Source organism: Bombina bombina, chromosome 4 (genome assembly GCF_027579735.1).
Source record: "Bombina bombina isolate aBomBom1 chromosome 4, aBomBom1.pri, whole genome shotgun sequence".
NCBI classification, from domain to species: Eukaryota; Metazoa; Chordata; class Amphibia; order Anura; family Bombinatoridae; genus Bombina; species Bombina bombina.
Genome location: NC_069502.1, coordinates 615,929,665 through 615,948,382, shown reverse-complemented (window position 1 = coordinate 615,948,382; position 18,718 = coordinate 615,929,665). Strand labels below are relative to the sequence as shown.

General features: G+C 37.3%; 1 protein-coding gene across 1 annotated transcript in view; it reads right to left on the bottom strand.

Annotated features, from left to right (window-relative positions):
- The window catches only part of NUP43 (nucleoporin 43), a 104,416-nt gene extending 86,194 nt beyond the window's left edge, over window positions 1-18,222 (bottom strand). The window contains exon 1 of the mRNA XM_053712105.1: window positions 17,992-18,222. Coding sequence (XP_053568080.1) covers window positions 17,992-18,111 — 120 coding nt within the window. The 5' untranslated portion in view covers window positions 18,112-18,222. The remainder of the gene's footprint in view (window positions 1-17,991) is intronic.
- Window positions 18,223-18,718: the final 496 nt, after the last annotated feature.

Genomic DNA, 18,718 nt, shown 5'->3' with positions numbered 1-18,718 from the left:
TTTGGGACTATGAACTTTTTTAATTTTGAGCTAAATCTACATGCTCTACATGTGAAGCAGGGATAGAAGCCTCTGATGTCTTGTCCATTTAGATCGACATCTCTCATTCTGTTCCGTTTCCTTTTAAACTCACTTAGTGCTAAATTGGATTTTAGATTGTTCGCTCTCCTGTATATGATTTTTGGGAAGGGGGTAATTGTATCCCCAATAATGGAGTCTGATTTCACAAGATGCCAATGTCTTAATTTTTCTTATTGCTTGATGATCACTATTGTATTGAGTGATGAATGGTACATTAAAAGGGACACTGAACCCATTTTTTTTCTCTTTCGCAATTCAGAGCATGCAATTTTAAGCTACTTTCTAATTTACTCCTATTATCAAATTTTCTTCGTTCTCTTGCTATATTTATTTGAAAAAGAAGGCATCTAAGCTTTTTTCATGGTTTAGAACTCTGGACCGCACTTTTTTTAATGGTGGATGAAATTTATCCACCAATCAGCAAGGAGAACCCATGTTGTTAACCAAAAATGGGCCGGCATCTAAACTTACATTCTTGCATTCCAAATAAAAATATCAAGAGAATGAAGAAAATTTGATAATAGGAGTAAATTAGAAAGTTGCTTAAAATGTCATGTTCTACCTGAATCACAAAAGAAAAAAAAATTGGGTTCAGTGTCCCTTTAATAATATTTGAGTTATCACTATTTTTAGGTCTCATATAGTTAATGAGGGTCTCTCTCTCTATAAGATCTGCTCTTGTTTTTGCTTTGTTTATATTATTCTGAAGATGAGGAAAAAGACAACAGGTGAGCTCCTATCTTACGCGTTTTGCGCATGAGCACATGCGCTTCTTCATTCTGTTCATTGCTTCTTTCAAGAATGGCAGAGATTCATAATCACTGGTTTTGAGCAGTTTTTCTAATTCTAAGAAATTGACCAAATGGTATATTTTCAATGCATTTTTGGAAATGGCAACTGTTGCCATGAATATAGTTGTTGGAGTCAACTGGTTTAAAGAAATTTTGTGTTTCAAATCTATCCTGTTCAATGGAAATTTCTAAATCTAAGAATGTAATTTGTTCCTTACTATATTGATAAGTGAAATTGAGACCTCTATCATTGCTATTCATATCATTAAACAAACTAATGAGTTCTGGTTCGCTGCCTTGCCACACAATATGTATATCGTCAATGTATCTTTTAAAGAGAACGAGATTTGCGCCGGGCTGCACCATAGGGATAAACCTGGAAACGCACAATTGCAGAAAGCAATTGAAAAGAATGTACTTACATAGCACTCAACAGCATATTTAGGGCTAAATACCGTAGGTGAAAAGAGCCCTTAGAAGGCAAGTTAAAACTTAACTTTTATTGACTTTTGATAAAATTCAAAACTAAGTTAAAATAATCAGCAGATGTGACCCGGGACGAAAGGGATTGCTAGGGAGTGGAAACGTGGACCACCCTAATCCCAAAGTGTAAAATATAGAACCCTAGTATGGTCTCCTGAAGTACTACCCTGTGCCTCAAGATAAAGTGGAAGAAGGTGAAAATCAATTATATTATAAGGATGCCCCCACTATCACTCTCTGAGTCTAGGGATCTCTACTTTACAATAACACCTTCTAAATTATATTAAGAGGCACAGTAGTCTCAAGGAGATGTGAGCTATCCACAAATAAGATACTATAGAATTGGCTAGTAGATACCCAGGTAGGTAGAGTACTCCTATTATTGGTTAATCTGTGATTGCTGATAAAGTTCAGCCTCTCATGTCATATATTATAAACTAGTTTACTCTATTGGTGATAGTACTCAGAATACCTATATCTGGACTAACTATTTGTCTCCGTTAGTACAGTTAGCGTGACACCTGTGTAGCTGTTTGTCACTAGGAGGTGAATATGATTGAAGTGGTTTGGGTCCGAGAGACAGTGTGAAATTTGAGCTGGACAAGGTTTCCCTGGCAAATGGGAAATAGTCCAAATGGTCTCCTCAATAAGTGTTCCAGTTAGTATAAACGTTAATCCCAGCAGGGTTATACTGGCTGTGACCCCACAATTCTATTATTTTAGTGTTGCCTATATTGTTATAATAGTGTAGAGGAGTGCTTGGTGTAACATACTAGTTATAATTATAACTAGTATGTTACACCAAGCACTCCACTTATAGAGGAGACCATTTGGACTATTTCCCATTTGCCAGGGAAACCTTGTCCAGCTCAAATTTCACACTGTCTCTCGGACCCAAACCACTTCAATCATATTCACCTCCTAGTGACAAACAGCTACACAGGTGTCACGCTAACTGTACTAACGGAGACAAATAGTTAGTCCAGATATAGGTATTCTGAGTACTATCACCAATAGAGTAAACTAGTTTATAATATATGACATGAGAGGCTGAACTTTATCAGCAATCACAGATTAACCAATAATAGGAGTACTCTACCTACCTGGGTATCTACTAGCCAATTCTATAGTATCTTATTTGTGGATAGCTCACATCTCCTTGAGACTACTGTGCCTCTTAATATAATTTAGAAGGTGTTATTGTAAAGTAGAGATCCCTAGACTCAGATAGAGAGTGATAGTGGGGGCATCCTTATAATATAATTGATTTTCACCTTCTTCCACTTTATCTTGAGGCACAGGGTAGTACTTCAGGAGACCATACTAGGGTTCTATATTTTACACTTTGGGATTAGGGTGGTCCACGTTTCCACTCCCTAGCAATCCCTTTCGTCCCGGGTCACATCTGCTGATTATTTTAACTTAGTTTTGAATTTTATCAAAAGTCAATAAAAGTTAAGTTTTAACTTGCCTTCTAAGGGCTCTTTTCACCTACGGTATTTAGCCCTAAATATGCTGTTGAGTGCTATGTAAGTACATTCTTTTCAATTGCTTTCTGCAATTGTGCGTTTCCAGTTGTTGTCTCTTAATGTACAGCACCTTAGTCCCTTAAAATTATATATCTATTGTCTCTATGTGTGTATTCAATACACATGAGACACCAATAATATCAGGAACACAGCATTGGTAGTGCCGTCGTCCTCTCTTTTCGCAGTCAATAGGGATAAACCTCTCTTCCCAGTATACCATGAAAAGATTGGCGTAGCTCGGTGCAAATATCGTCTCCATAGCGGTCCCTTCTATTTAAAGAAAACAGTTCCCATTAAAAAGGGAAAATAGTTGTGTTCCAGAATGAACAAGATACTATCCAATATAAACTGTTTTTGAGATGTGAATATTTTTCTAAGAAACTATGAACTGCTTTGATCCCTAATTTGTGATCAATGGAAGTGTAGAGAGAAGATACATCACATGATGCGAAGATAATGTTATTACTAATTGGGATATCTTTTAGTATTTTTAGGACATGGGAAGAGTCTGATGTACGAGTCAAGGTTTTGTACATATTTTTGTAAGGTTTGAGGTAAGGGAATTGATCCCAGATATAATCGGCCTTCCTTGGGGGTTATTTAGATCTTTATGTATCTTGGGTAAAAAAAAAAAATAAAAAAAAAAAATGGTATTTTGGGGTACTCAGAGGTTAAAAAAGCAAGTTCATTTTTATTCAAGATGTCATTTTTACTCATATTTAATAATTTCAATAATTTTAAAGTGAAAGCCTTGGTTGGATCAAGATCAAGTTTTCTATAGGTCCTCTTTTCGCCTAGATGTCTGTCCGCTTCCTTGACATATTTGTCCTTATCCATCACCACAATCCCCCCACATTTATCAGATGGTTTTATAATAATATTGTCATTGTTCTTTAGGTTTTTTAATGTTTCTCTCTTGTTTATTTAGATTATATTGCACTCTTTGAATTTCTCTTTTCTAATATCTCTTAATACAGCTTTTTCAAAAATTTCTAGGTTACTACCCTTACCCTGGGTCGGGTAAAATTTAGATCTGGGTTTAAGATCAGAATGGATAAAAAATGGGTTCTATAAAGCACCTAAATGGCTGGGGTATTCGAAACAAAAAACTCTAATAGGATAAGATGGTCCTAGAAACGTATATATATATATACATATACATATACATATATATACATATACATATACATACATATACATACATATACATATACATACACATACATATACATACATATACATATATATATATATATATATATATATATATATATATATATATATATATATATATATATATATATATATATATATATATATATATATATATATATATATACAGGGAGTGCAGAATTATTAGGCAAATGAGTATTTTGACCACATCATCCTCTTTATGCATGTTGTCTTACTCCAAGCTGTATAGGCTCGAAAGCCTACCACCAATTAAGCATATTAGGTGATGTGCATCTCTGTAATGATAAGGGGTGTGGTCTAATGACATCAACACCCTATATCAGGTGTGCATAATTATTAGGCAACTTCCTTTCCTTTGGCAAAATGGGTCAAAAGAAGGACTTGACAGGCTCAGAAAAGTCAAAAATAGTGAGATATCTTGCAGAGGGATGCAGCACTCTTAAAATTGCAAAGCTTCTGAAGCGTGATCATCTAACAATCAAGCGTTTCATTCAAAATAGTCAACAGGGTCGCAAGAAGCGTGTGGAAAAACCAAGGCGCAAAATAACTGCCCATGAACTGAGAAAAGTCAAGCGTGCAGCTGCCAAGATGCCACTTGCCACCAGTTTGGCCATATTTCAGAGCTGCAACATCACTGGAGTGCCCAAAAGCACAAGGTGTGCAATACTCAGAGACATGGCCAAGGTAAGAAAGGCTGAAAGACGACCACCACTGAACAAGACACACAAGCTGAAACGTCAAGACTGGGCCAAGAAATATCTCAAGACTGATTTTTCTAAGGTTTTATGGACTGATGAAATGAGAGTGAGTCTTGATGGGCCAGATGGATGGGCCCGTGGCTGGATTGGTAAAGGGCAGAGAGCTCCAGTCCTACTCAGACGCCAGCAAGGTGGAGGTGGAGTACTGGTTTGGGCTGGTATCAAAGATGAGCTTGTGGGGCCTTTTCGGGTTGAGGATGGAGTCAAGCTCAACTCCCAGTCCTACTGCCAGTTTCTGGAAGACACCTTCTTCAAGCAGTGGTACAGGAAGAAGTCTGCATCCTTCAAGAAAAACATGATTTTCATGCAGGACAATGCTCCATCACACGCGTCCAAGTACTCCACAGCGTGGCTGGCAAGAAAGGGTATAAAAGAAGAAAATCTAATGACATGGCCTCCTTGTTCACCTGATCTGAACCCCATTGAGAACCTGTGGTCCATCATCAAATGTGAGATTTACAAGGAGGGAAAACAGTACACCTCTCTGAACAGTGTCTGGGAGGCTGTGGTTGCTGCTGCACGCAATGTTGATGGTGAACAGATCAAAACACTGACAGAATCCATGGATGGCAGGCTTTTGAGTGTCCTTGCAAAGAAAGGTGGCTATATTGGTCACTGATTTGTTTTTGTTTTGTTTTTTAATGTCAGAAATGTATATTTGTGAATGTTGAGATGTTATATTGGTTTTACTGGTAAAAATAAATAATTGAAATGGGTATATATTTGTTTTTTGTTAAGTTGCCTAATAATTATGCACAGTAATAGTCACCTGCACACACAGATATCCCCCTAAAATAGCTAAAACTAAAAACAAACTAAAAACTACTTCCAAAAATATTCAGCTTTGATATTAATGAGTTTTTTGGGTTCATTGAGAACATGGTTGTTGTTTTATATATATATATATATATATAAACACACACACACACACACAAAGATTGGTGTAAGTGCACTCTCACCAATTCTTGCAGCTTGTCAGGGTGCTATAAGGATAATACAATGTAGCAAAGAAGCACTCACTGAACTGTTCCAACTGTGGCAAAAAGTTTTAATTCAAAATAGTGACGTTTCGGGACAGCAGAGGAAGGGACTGTTGCTTCTTTGCTACATTGTGCATGTATATATATATGTATGTATATATATATATATATATATATATATATATATATATATATATATATATATATATATTAAAATTAGTTTAATGCAATTAAAAGTGGGTTAATGGCGGAACAGCCATATATAATAAAACAGAGTAAATTTAATACAATAAAAAATGAGTAATAGGTAAAACAGCAATACGTAAAATGAGAATTCTCAGATATACAATGTTAAAGGACAGTAGTATCAGTTATGGATCCATAATAATGCTATAATCATAATAAATGTCCAATAAGTGTCCAATAAATAATGTCAATAAGTGTGAGAGAGTTCAAAAATATATATCCAATGGGTGTCCAAGGTGTAAAAGGTAGCACACAGTAATCCAAATTCACTAGGATGAAGTGAGAAAATCCAAAATTAGAAAAAAATCCAAATTGTTGTGAAAAAAGCAAATAAATCAAAAACAAAAAAGTAACTTGTGTATACACAAATAGTGAAAAAACGGATAAAAAAAAACTAGAATGTGTTAAAAAAAATCCTCCAATGTGCTTCTAATAATATTCTGTGCCCTTGTGATATAAAGTTCTGGAAATCCTATAAAAAAATTAAAGACAGTGTAGAGCGTATTAAATAAATGAAGAATATAAGAAATCTGCTTACCAACTGTCGGCGTGTTTCGGCCTGTGCAAGGCCTTTTTCAAGACAATAAATTTGTGTGGCATTAGTGGCCTTCTATAGGGTAAGCAATAATGATGTATTTTGGCGCAAAAAACAGCTCTTTTGGGACCGCCTACTTCCTGGTAAGATGCATCATGGGTAAACATTTGTCAAATTCATGGATAAATTATTGAAAATAGAAATTAATGACTTTACTTGAGTGTCCAAACAAAAACTATATATAGTAACATTGATAATGTGGCTAGAGATTGAGAATTTGGTCTTAAATTAGATATTTTATTAGTCTCAAAAACGTCACTTCCAGTTTCGGCAATACCGGAAGTGAACTTGCAGAGAAGAAGGAATAATAGTGAGAGCCCAATAGATCCCCTGTCTGTTGGCATATTTTCATGATCGGTATATGTGTAATGTATTGAGACTGCCTATAAAGGATCTTTTACGAGTATACAGCGAACCGGAAGTGCGGATATGACGTCACTTCCGGCGATACCTGAATGCGCCAAAAAAATGCAATTAAACAAGATAAGCAAGATAGTGTGGGTCATGATATATGGGCAGCCCTGTCAGCTTACTATCCTCTATGTGGTTCCATCTATATGTGCCAAATTTACATGGCTACAAAAAACTCACACATTGCCAACCAGAAGTGCGACCGCAACGCAACTTCCGGTTTTAGTAATATTAAGCCCAGATATTAAGGGATATATATCAGATGGTGTGATAACCTATTGGGTTGTAGTGCGTGTCATAAGAAAATCTCATCTAAAGGTCTATAGCTCTACCATGATAGAGCCTTTTCGAGTAACAGTAAAACCGGAAGTGTAGTCAACATGTCACTTCCGGTGTAAACAGTGGTGGCAGCATCAAAGATAGTATGTGTAATAAGGGTATATATCCCCCCTATATAGACAGGATTTGGATCATAATTCACAAATTGATCAGTAGTATTATATTGTAATCAATTAGAGTAACAAAGATAGGATTAAAAACAAATCAACTGCAAATATAGAGGGAATACGGATGTGGTATCCTAACAACGTAGTTTTGTTCAGAATACTAGATGATTAGAGGATAGAGATATATATTAAACAAACAAACAAAAAAAAGTCAAATGACGATGTTGAATTTCTATACAATCCTTTCCTTCCAATATAAGAAATAAAATCATAATGTTAATAACATATAAACATTAATCTCTCAAGAGTATCAGATATACATCTATAGTGAAATATAGTGCCCTTATATGATCACAATGTACAAAATAAAAATATATATCACAATGTACAAGATAAAAATATACCAAAACATAAAATAAGATAGAAACGGAAAAATAAAGGACATATATCCAATGATAATAACCCCTAAAATGACAGATAATATATAACAGTATCAGTCATATTATCCTATACAGAATTCCAAAGTGCAGATGGTGTGGGCTAAGTCAGAGATATCATGTGTGCCCAAGCAGATATGACTGTAGGTTAGATAAATAACATGCAATAGTCAATATATGTAAGGCAATATTTTAAGGTAATTTTGTAGGGAGGTAATAAGGGATGTAGTGCAGGATGGACTCATAGACCATTAGAAATAAAGGCGACATCTACTTACAAGAAACATAAAAAGTAGGGACTGAGAATAGGGTTGTGTAGACCTAAAATTAAGTCATCCATCATTATATTGTGGAGCAGTAAACAGTAAAGTCATCCATCATTAAAGTGTGGAGCAGTAAACTGGACTGGGAATATCAGATGATTTAAATAGACAGATTGGTGATGACCAAATGGGATTGGAAGATTTATCTCAATGACTATAAGATCTTAAGAGAAGAATAGTCATATCTTAGTGAGGAATGTGTGTAAGTGAGGTCTAAGGGGATCAAGCTAGATAACATATATATAACAATATGGGCACAGCAGGACTAAATGTCTGTCATATAGTTAAATAACCTGAGATACTAGAAAGATTAAACACGTAACTTAGGTTTAAGATCAGAATGTTTTATCGCTCTGATGGTGTTAAAATTACTAGAGGTTTGCTATAGATTGCGATGTTTCAAAAAGTACCTTTTAAGTGTGAGTTTTAGTACAAACTGTTTTATATTAACCCCTTAATGACCGCAGCACTTTTCCATTTTCTGTCCGTTTGGGACCAAGGCTATTTTTACATTTTTGAGGTGTTTGTGTTTAGCTGTAATTTTCCTCTTACTCATTTACTGTACCCACACATATTATATACCGTTTTTATCGCCATTAAATGGACTTTCTAAAGATACCATTATTTTCATCATATCTTATAATTTACTATAAAAAAAATTATAAAATATGAGGAAAAAATGGAAAAAAACACACTTTTTCTAACTTTGACCCCCAAAATCTGTTACACATCTACAACCACCAAAAAACACCCATGCTAAATAGTTTCTAAATTTTGTCCTGAGTTTAGAAATACCCAATGTTTACATGTTCTTTGCTTTTTTTGCAAGTTATAGGGCCATAAATACAAGTAGCACTTTGCTATTTCAAAACCACTTTTTTTCAAAATTAGCGCTAGTTACATTGGAACACTAATATCTTTCAGGAATCCCTGAATATCCATTGACATGTATATATTTTTTTTTAGAAGACATCCCAAAGTATTGATCTAGGCCCATTTTGGTATATTTCATGCCACCATTTCACCGCCAAATGCGATCAAATAAAGAAAATTGTTCACTTTTTCACAATTTTTTTCACAAACTTTAGGTTTCTCACTGAAATTATTTACAAACAACTTATGTAATTATAGCATAAATGGTTGTAAATGCTTCTCTGGGATACCCTTTGTTCAGAAATAGCAGACATATATGGCTTTGGCTTTGCTTTTTGGTAATTAGAAGGCTGCTAAATGCCACTGCGCACAATACGTGTATTATGCCCAGCAGTGAAGGGGTTAATTAGGGAGCATGTAGGGAGCTTCTAGGGTTAATTTTAGCTTTAGTGTAGTGTAGTAGACAACCCCAAGTATTGATCTAGGCCCATTTTGGTATATTTCATGCCACCATTTCACCGCCAAATGCGATCAAATAAAAAAAAACGTTAATTTTTTCACAATTTTAGGTTTCTCACTGAAATTATTTACAAACAGCTTGTGCAATTATGGCACAAATGGTTGTAAATGCTTCTCTGGGATGTCCTTTGTTCAGAAATAGCAGACATATATGACTTTGGCGTTGCTTTTTGGTAATTAGAAAGTCGCTAAATGCTGCTGCGCATCACACGTGTATTATGGCTAGCAGTGAAGGGGTTAATTAGGTAGTTTGTAGGGAGCTTGCAGGGTTAATTTTAGCTTTAGTGTAGATATCAGCCTCCCACCTGACACATCCCACCCCCTGATCCCTCCCAAACAGCTCCCTTCCCTCCCCCACCCCACAATTGTCCCCGCCATCTTAAGTACTGGCAGAAAGTCTGCCAGTACTAAAATAAAAGTTTTTTTTTGTTTTTTTCTAAAAGAAAAAAAAAAGCATATTTACATATGCTGTGTTTAGGATCCCCCCTTAGCCCCCAACCTCCCTGATCCCCCCAAAACAGCTCTCTAAGCCTCCCCCTCTGCCTTATTGGGGGCCATCTTGGGTACTGGCAGCTGTCTGCCAGTACCCAGTTTGCACACAAACAAATGTTTATTTTTTTATTTTTTTTTATTTTTTTTGCAGGGCACCCCACGGTCCCCCACGGACCAACCCCCACCACCTAAATGACTCCTAAGGTTTTTTTTTACATTCTAAGTCCCACTTTTATTTTGTTTTGGGACACATTTTTCTGTAGTGTAGCGGTTCCCACCCGCTCCCTCCCAGTGCACGCGCCCGCCCCCGCCCCCTCGTGCACGTGCGCGCGCCCGCGCGCGCCCCCGGACTCCCCCGCCCACGATCCCGCCCCCCTCCACATGACCAGGGCCATCGATGGCCGCCACCCACCTCCCACACCGGCTCCCACCCACCAACGATACCGGCCATCGATGTCCGGTGCAGAGAGGGCCACAGAGTGGCTCTCTCTGCATCGGATGGCCGTAGAAGGTTATTGCAGGATGCCTCCATATCGAGGCATCACTGCAATAACCGGAAAGCAGCTGGAAGCGAGCAGGATCGCTTCCAGCTGCTTTCCACACCGAGGACGTGCAGGGTACGTCCTCAGGCGTTAACTGCCTTTTTTCTGAGGACGTACCCTGCACGTCCTCAGTCATTAAGGGGTTAATGTGTGTTTCAAACTTATTAAAAGGGACACTGAACCCAATTTTTTTCTTTCACAATTCAGATAGAGCATGCAATTTTAAACAACTACAATTTACTCCTATTATCAAATGACTTCATCCTCTTGGTATGTTTATTTGAAAAGCAAGAATTTAACCCTTTTCGTGACAGAGTTAAAGTGCCTACAACGGAACACCTGTTCCGATGTAGACAAATTGAAACTATGCGATCGTGCATACGATCGCAAGATCTCAATTATTGGATCGCATCTGGGGGCGTCCCTACAACCCTAGGAACGCCCTCCAGACCGCGATCAAGTCCTAGAAGCACAGAAGGCTTCAGGACAGCAGTTAGCTATGACATTCTATTCCGTCATAACGGCTTTAAAGCCCAGTGTACTTATGACAGAATAGAACGGCATAACAGCATTAAAAGGTTAAGTTAAGATGCCAGCCCATTTTTGGTGAACAACCTTGGTTGTCCTTGTTGATTGGACAGCACCAATAAACAAATGCTGTCCATGGTTCTGAACCAAAAAAATGCTGGCTCCTTAGCTTAGATGCCTTCTTTTTCAAATAAAGATATCAAGAGAAAGAAGAAAATTTGATAATAGAAGTAAATTAGAAAGTTGCATGCTCTATCTGAATCATGAAAGAAAAAAAATTTGGGTTCAGTGTCTCTTTAACCCCTTAACGACTGAGGACGTGCAGGGTACGTCCTCAGAAAAAAGGCAGTTAATGCCTGAGAACGTACCCTGCACGTCCTCAGTGTGGAAAGCAGCTGGAAACGATCCTGCTCGCTTCCAGCTGCTTTCCAGTTATTGCAGTGATGCCTCGATATGGAGGCATCCTGCAATAACGTTTGTAAGCCATCCGGTGCAGAGAGAGCCACTCTGTGGCCCTCTCTGCACCGGAGATCGGTGGCTACCGGCGTTGGTGGGTGGGAGCCGGACCGGGAGGCGGGTGGCGGCCATCGATGGCCATGTGGATCTGAAGGGGGGCGGGATCGTGGGCGGGGGTGGCTGGGGGCGCGCACGGGCGCGCGCGCGTGGGAGGGTGGGGGCGGGCGCGTGCACGGGGAGGGAGCGGGTGGGAACCGCTACACTGCAGAAAATGGGGAAATAAAAAATATAATCAAAATAAAATATATACAATCAGCAAGGTGGTGGGGGTTTGTTTGTGGGGGGTTGGGGGAAGCTACACTACAGAAAAAAACAAAAAACCCCCAAAAAAAGCACTTTTTATTGTAAACTGGGTACTGGCAGACAGCTGCCAGTACCCAAGATGGCCCCCAATAAGGCAGAGGGGAGGGTTAGAGAGCGGTTTTGGGGGGGATCAGGGAGGTTGGGGGCTAAGGGGGGGGATCCTACACAGTAGCATATGTAAATATGCTAAAAAAAAAAATTCATTTTTTTTTAAAAACTCTTTTATTTTAGTACTGGCAGACTTTCTGCCAGTACTTAAGATGGCGGGGACAATTGTGGGGTGGGGGAGGGAAGGGAGCTGTTTGGGAGGGATCAGGGGGTGGGATGTGTCAGATGGGAGGCTGATCTCTACACTAAAGCTAAAATTAACCCTGCAAGCTCACTACAAACTCCCTAATTAACCCTTTCACTGCTAGCCATAATACACGTGTGAGGCGCAACAGGATTTAGTGGCCTTCTAATTACCAGAAAGCAACGCCAAAGTCATATATGTCTGCTATTTCTGAACAAAGGGGATCCCAGACAAGCATTTACAACCATTTGTGCCATAATTGCACAAGCTGTTTGTAAATGATTTCAGTGAGAAACCTAAAATTGTGAAAAATTTTACGTTTTTTTTAATTTGATCGCATTTGGCGGTGAAATGGTGGCATGAAATATACCAAAATGTGCCTAGATCAATACTTGGGGTTGTCTACTACACTACACTAAAGCTAAAATTAACCCTACAAGCTCCCTAAAAGCTCCCTAATTAACCCCTTAACTGCTGGGCATGATACACTTGTGGTGCGCAGTGGCATTTAGCGGCCTTCTAATTACCAAAAAGCAACGCCAAAGCCATATATGTGTGCTATTTCTGAACAAAGGGGATCCCAGAGAAGAATTTACAACCATTTATGCCATAATTGCACAAGCTGTTTGTAAATGATTTCAGTGAGAAACCTAAAGTTTGTGAAAAAATTCGTGAAAAAGTGAACAATTTTTTGTATTTGATCGCATTTGGCGGTGAAATGGTGGTATGAAATATACCAAAATTGGCCTAGATCAATACTTTGGGATGTCTACTAAAAAAAAATATATACATGTCAAGGGATATTCAGGGATTCCTGAAAGATATCAGTGTTCTAATGTAACTAGCGCTAATTTTGGAAAAAAATGGTTTGGAAATAGCAAAGTGCTACTTGTATTTATGGCCCTATAACTTGCAAAAAAAGCAAAGAACATGTAAACATTGGGTATTTCTAAACTCAGGACAAAATTTAGAAACTATTTAGCATGGGTGTTTTTTGGTGGTTTTAGATATGTAACAGATTTTGGGGGTCAAAGTTAGAAAAAGTGTGTTTTTTTCCATTTTTTCCTCATATTTTATAATTTTTTTTATAGTAAATTATAAGATATGATGAAAATAATGGTATCTTTAGAAAGTCCATTTAATGGCGAGAAAAACGGTATATAATATGTGTGGGTACAGTAAATGAGTAAGAAGAAAATTACAGCTAAACACAAACACTGCAAAAATGTAAAAATAGCCTTGGTCCCAAACGGACAGAAAATGGAAAAGTGCTCTGGTCACTAAGGGGTTAATAATATTTGAGTTATCACTATTTTTAGGTATCATATAGTTAATGAGGGTATCTCTCTCTGTTTACACCACAGCCACCCTGACATCATAATCCCTGTCTTGCATCCATCAGTAAGAAGGTATATGCTGGGATCTCTTACGATGTGTAAAGAACTAGATAATACGAATTCACATCTTTATGTTCTTATGCTGTTGGAAGTCACTATACACCAGTAAGCTTAAATGACAATATTCTTAATATAGCCTATGAAGTTGCATGATATAATTATATTTGGATGTACAAAAGAGAGTTATATCTGTGTTTGGAGATAATATAAGAAAGCTATTAAAACGCTGTGTACAAGGTACACCCAATACATACACACATTTTTATGTGGTATTTTTTTCTTGGTGCTTTTTTGGGAGACGTCCCTTACAGGCCTTATATTGGACCTTCTATCTGGACTTTTATCTGCTTAATACATATATATATATATACACACAGAAGCAGGGAACCAGCACACTCTTTATCATCCAACTGCCGGGGTGCGCTTGCAAGCAATCAAATATCAGCAAAATAAAGCAGGCACTCTCCGTTTAACTGTATCGTTTAATGGTAAACGTTTTCGGGGTCTCCCCCGTCCTCAGACCACTTGTTTATTTTTAATTTATGCAACATAATCCATTGCATTTGTGTGAGATCACCTAACTTATTGCTACACTAGAAGTTCAATACAGAAAGTCTAGCCCTTTTATGTGAGATCATTTGTACTAGGATTCCTAATATTTACAGTTGCAATTAGAATTTCTAGTCTATTTTTCATTTCACCCATGCATCTGCATGGTTTATATAATAAATTTTGTGCTTCTGTTCAATTTTTATTCTACCTGCCTGTTTTCGTCTATTCTCAGCATATATTAATGACTTAATGTGTCATTTTTTACTGTTCTAAATCTAGGTAATTGAGATTTTGTAGCCTTTTTTTATATACATATTTTTTTTATCTTTTAAGCACCTTTGTAAATACATTGTATTCAATTTAATAGACTCAGGAACACTTTTTTATACACAATATAGTTTTTCACACTTTGTGATAGATCACACTTTCCTCTTCAGTACACTTTAGAGTTATTTACACTAATTTTTGTGAACTGGGTGGAATGCTGGCTTAAGGACAGAAAACAAAGTGTCTTAGTAAATGGAGTTCATTCAGCAGAGGGGGCTGTTATTAGTGGTGTTCCTCAGGGGTCAGTTCTGGGGCCTGTTTTGTTTAACATATTTATCTGCGATATCAGCAAAGGGCTACAGGGGAACATATGTCTCTCTGCAGATGATACAAAAATTTGCAACAGAGTGGATGTTCCAGGGGGGGTAGACAAAATGAGAAGTGATATACAACAATTGGAGGATTGGACAAACGACTGGGATCTAAAGTTTAACACAGCAAAGTGTAAAATAATGCATTTAGGGAAGAAAAATCCAAATGTTAATTACAGACTCAATGACACTTTACTGACTGTTACAGACGAGGAACAGGACTTGGGAATTATTATTGCAGATGATTTAAAACTTAGTAAACAATGTAGTAATGCAGCGAGTAAGGCTAGCAGAATGCTTGGATGTATTGGTAGAGGTATTTGCAGCAGAAGTAGTAAGGTTCTTATGCCACTTTATAGATCATTAGTTAGGCCTCATCTTGAGTATTGTGTGCAGTTCTGGAGGCCATATCTTCAGAAGTATATTAACAAACTTGAATATGTGCAAAGGAGGGCTACCAAAATGGTACATGGTCTAAAAAATAAAACTTACCAGGATAGGCTCAATGACCTAAATATGTATAGCTTAGAGGAGAGAAGGGAAAGAGGTGATATGATAGCAACTTTCAAGTACATTAAAGGGTTTAGTAAAACTGAGGCTGTGGGTATTTTACATCAAATGGAAAATTCAAGAACAAGGGGTCATGAGCTCAAGCTAAAGGGTAGTAGATTCAGGAGTAATTTGAGGAAGCACTTCTTTACAGAAAGAGTGATTGATTTATGGAATAAACTTCCTCAAGAGGTAGTAGCAACAAACACTGTGGGGGACTTTAAAAATGCATGGGACAAGCATAGGGCTATCCTACAAACTAGATAAGTTTATACTGTTAGGTAAGGTCGGGCAGACTTGCTGGGCCTATGGCTCTTATCTGCCGTCAATATCTATGTTTCCTTTTTGATGTTTTTATTTCTATAAGAAAACGCTTTCATTCAGGAAACCACTTTTGAGAGGAGGGAGGGAGAAATACTGTTGGGAACGTGATCTGGGAGGGAGGTAGGGTATGGGGGGGGGGGGGGGGAACAGGCAGCACCAGCTACACTACAGAAAAAGTGATTTATATAAAAAAAATGGCTAATTTTATTGCAAAGTGGGTACTAGCAGACAGCTGCCATTACCCAAAATGGTGGCAAATAGAGGGGGAGGGTTAGAGAGCTGTTTGGGGGGGGGGGCTCAGGGGAGATCCTACACTGCAGAAAATATATAATTTATTTGGAAATAGCAAAGTGCTACTTGTACTTATTGCCTTATAACTTGCAAAAAAAGCAAAGACACATGTAAACATTGGGTATTTCTAAACTCAGGACACAATTTAGAAACTATTTAGCATGGGTGTTTTTTGGTGGTTGTAGATGTGTAACAGATATTGGGGGGTTTTCATTTTTTTCATCATATTTTATAATTTTTTTATAGTAAATTATAAGATATGATGAAAATAATGGTATCTTTAGAAAGTCCATTTAATGGAGAGAAAATGGTTAATGTGTGAGTACAGTAAATAAGTAAGAGGAAATTACAGCTAAACACAAACAGCAGAAATGTTAAAATAGCCCTGGTCCTTAAAGGGACATAAAAGTTGAGATAGAAACAAAATATAATATGTACATTAATTACTTTACCTGCAAATTTATACTGCAGTGCCTCACCATTAACCCTTTCTTTTAAAGGGACACTGAACCCAAATTGTTTCTTTTGTAATTCAGAAAGAGCATGCAATTTTAAGCAACTTTCTAATTTACTCCTATTATCAAATTCTATGTTCTCTTGCTATCATTATTTGAAAAAGGCATCTAAGCTTTTTTTGGTTTTAGTACTCTCGACAGCACTTTTTTATTGGTGGATAAATTTATCCACCAATCAGCAAGGACAACCCAGGTTGTTCACCAAAAATGGGCCGGCATCTAAACTTACATTCTTGCATTTCAAATAAAGATACCAAGAGAATGAAGAAAATTTGATAATAGGAGTAAATTAAGTTGCTTAAAATTTTATGCTCAATCTGAATCACGAAAGAAATTTTGGTTACAGTGTCCCTTTAAGTTTCTGAATTGTACAGCTTTAACTCCCCCCACAAAATTCATTTTATGGCTGTAGCTATATTCATTGTTGTTTTGGTAAAATAAATAAATGAATAGCGATTATCTGATGGAGCATGCCTAGAAGCTGTGAACTCATGTGAAATACAATGCCTGTGTCTAAACACTGATAAGGAGGGGTGGAGCACAGTGTCCAGACAGCATGGCTATTTTAAAAGGGACAGTATACACTCATTTTCATATAACTGCATGTAATAGACACTACTATAAAGAATAAGATGCACAGATACTGATATAAAAATCCAGTATAAAACTGTTTAAAAACTTACTTAGAAGCTCTCAATTTAGCTCTGTTGAAAAGGTAGCTGGAAAGCCCACTGCAAGTGGGAAATAAGACACTCTCCCCCCCCTCCCCCTTCTTTTGCATATGAAAAGACCCTTTACACAAACAGGAGAAAGCTGGAGTAGGTAGCTGACGGTATTCTGATAAAACTTTGGGGCTTGGTTAGGAGTCTGAAAATCAGAGCAATGTTATTTAAAAATAAGCAACACTATACATTAAAAAAAAACCTTATGGGCTATATAAATAGATCTACAAAACATTTATGCAAAGAAACAAATGTGTATAATGTCCCTTTAAGTATTTTTTAACATTATTTTAAAATACTTACCAACAATTTTTAAACAATTGTTTAATGCAAACTATTTTTTACTTAATTAGCCCTTTTAGGACATGCACAGATCTCAACCTGTTTTATGGCCCTTTAACGGTAAGAAAATTGAAAAGTGTTGTGGTCACTAAGGGGTTAAGAACGTACACTGACAGGTGTTGACAAAATAAGACATCAGGAGCCATACAGTTCTATGAATAAAAAAATATTTTGACCAATTAATTCTAAAATTTAATAAGTGATTTCAGTTTTACAAAATCCTATCATATCAGAAACAAGAAAATCTTTCAAATTGGGTTACAAAACATGCGCAAAACGGTAAATCCTTATAGTCTATGATTCATTACAACTAAGGTTATACCTCATTATCCCACGAACCGGTGGCAAACACGTCTGGCTGTTGCAAAGAAGAGGCCGAAACCGGGCGCCAGCGAGTTTTGCTGATCTTATGGGAAACGAATTTAGCGAACTTTTCCTCCATTGCATTTAATAAGCAACACGCAAAATCTGATATAAAATGACAATACTAAACGACAGACTAGTGTGATCCCATGTATTACAGTGCTAAGTGATCAGAGCCTCCCTCCGCCTCCAACCCAGGAAACACAAGTTCACGCGCCACGCTTTGGCCAAAATTGTTCTTCTGATTGGTTGGAGAATCCGAAGATCTGATTGGATAAGAGGTACTTTCTTAGTCGCCTCGCTTGCTGTTTTCCAATAATCCTTTGCGATTCAAACGCGAAATGATGATGTGACTTTAATGGAGTAAAGTGCTACTCAAGTAATTAATTGTGTAGTCTGTGCGGGTGGGTCATTTACCCCACTGCAAAAGGTAATAGAAAATTATTAACATCATTAACTATTATGTGGCTATTATAGAAACTCTCATCAAGTCCTTTATATAAATGCAAATCAATACTTCAAGGGTATTTGCCAAGGACCCAATGGAGAAATGAATTTCAATGAAATAAGATCATTTATATACCAGACAGTAGTCAGCTAAGCAGTGTAACAAGCAAACACGCATGCATTAGAAAACTGGTCTCAATTCCTTTCTTTTGGTTAGCCGTGGACCAGAAATGAAATCA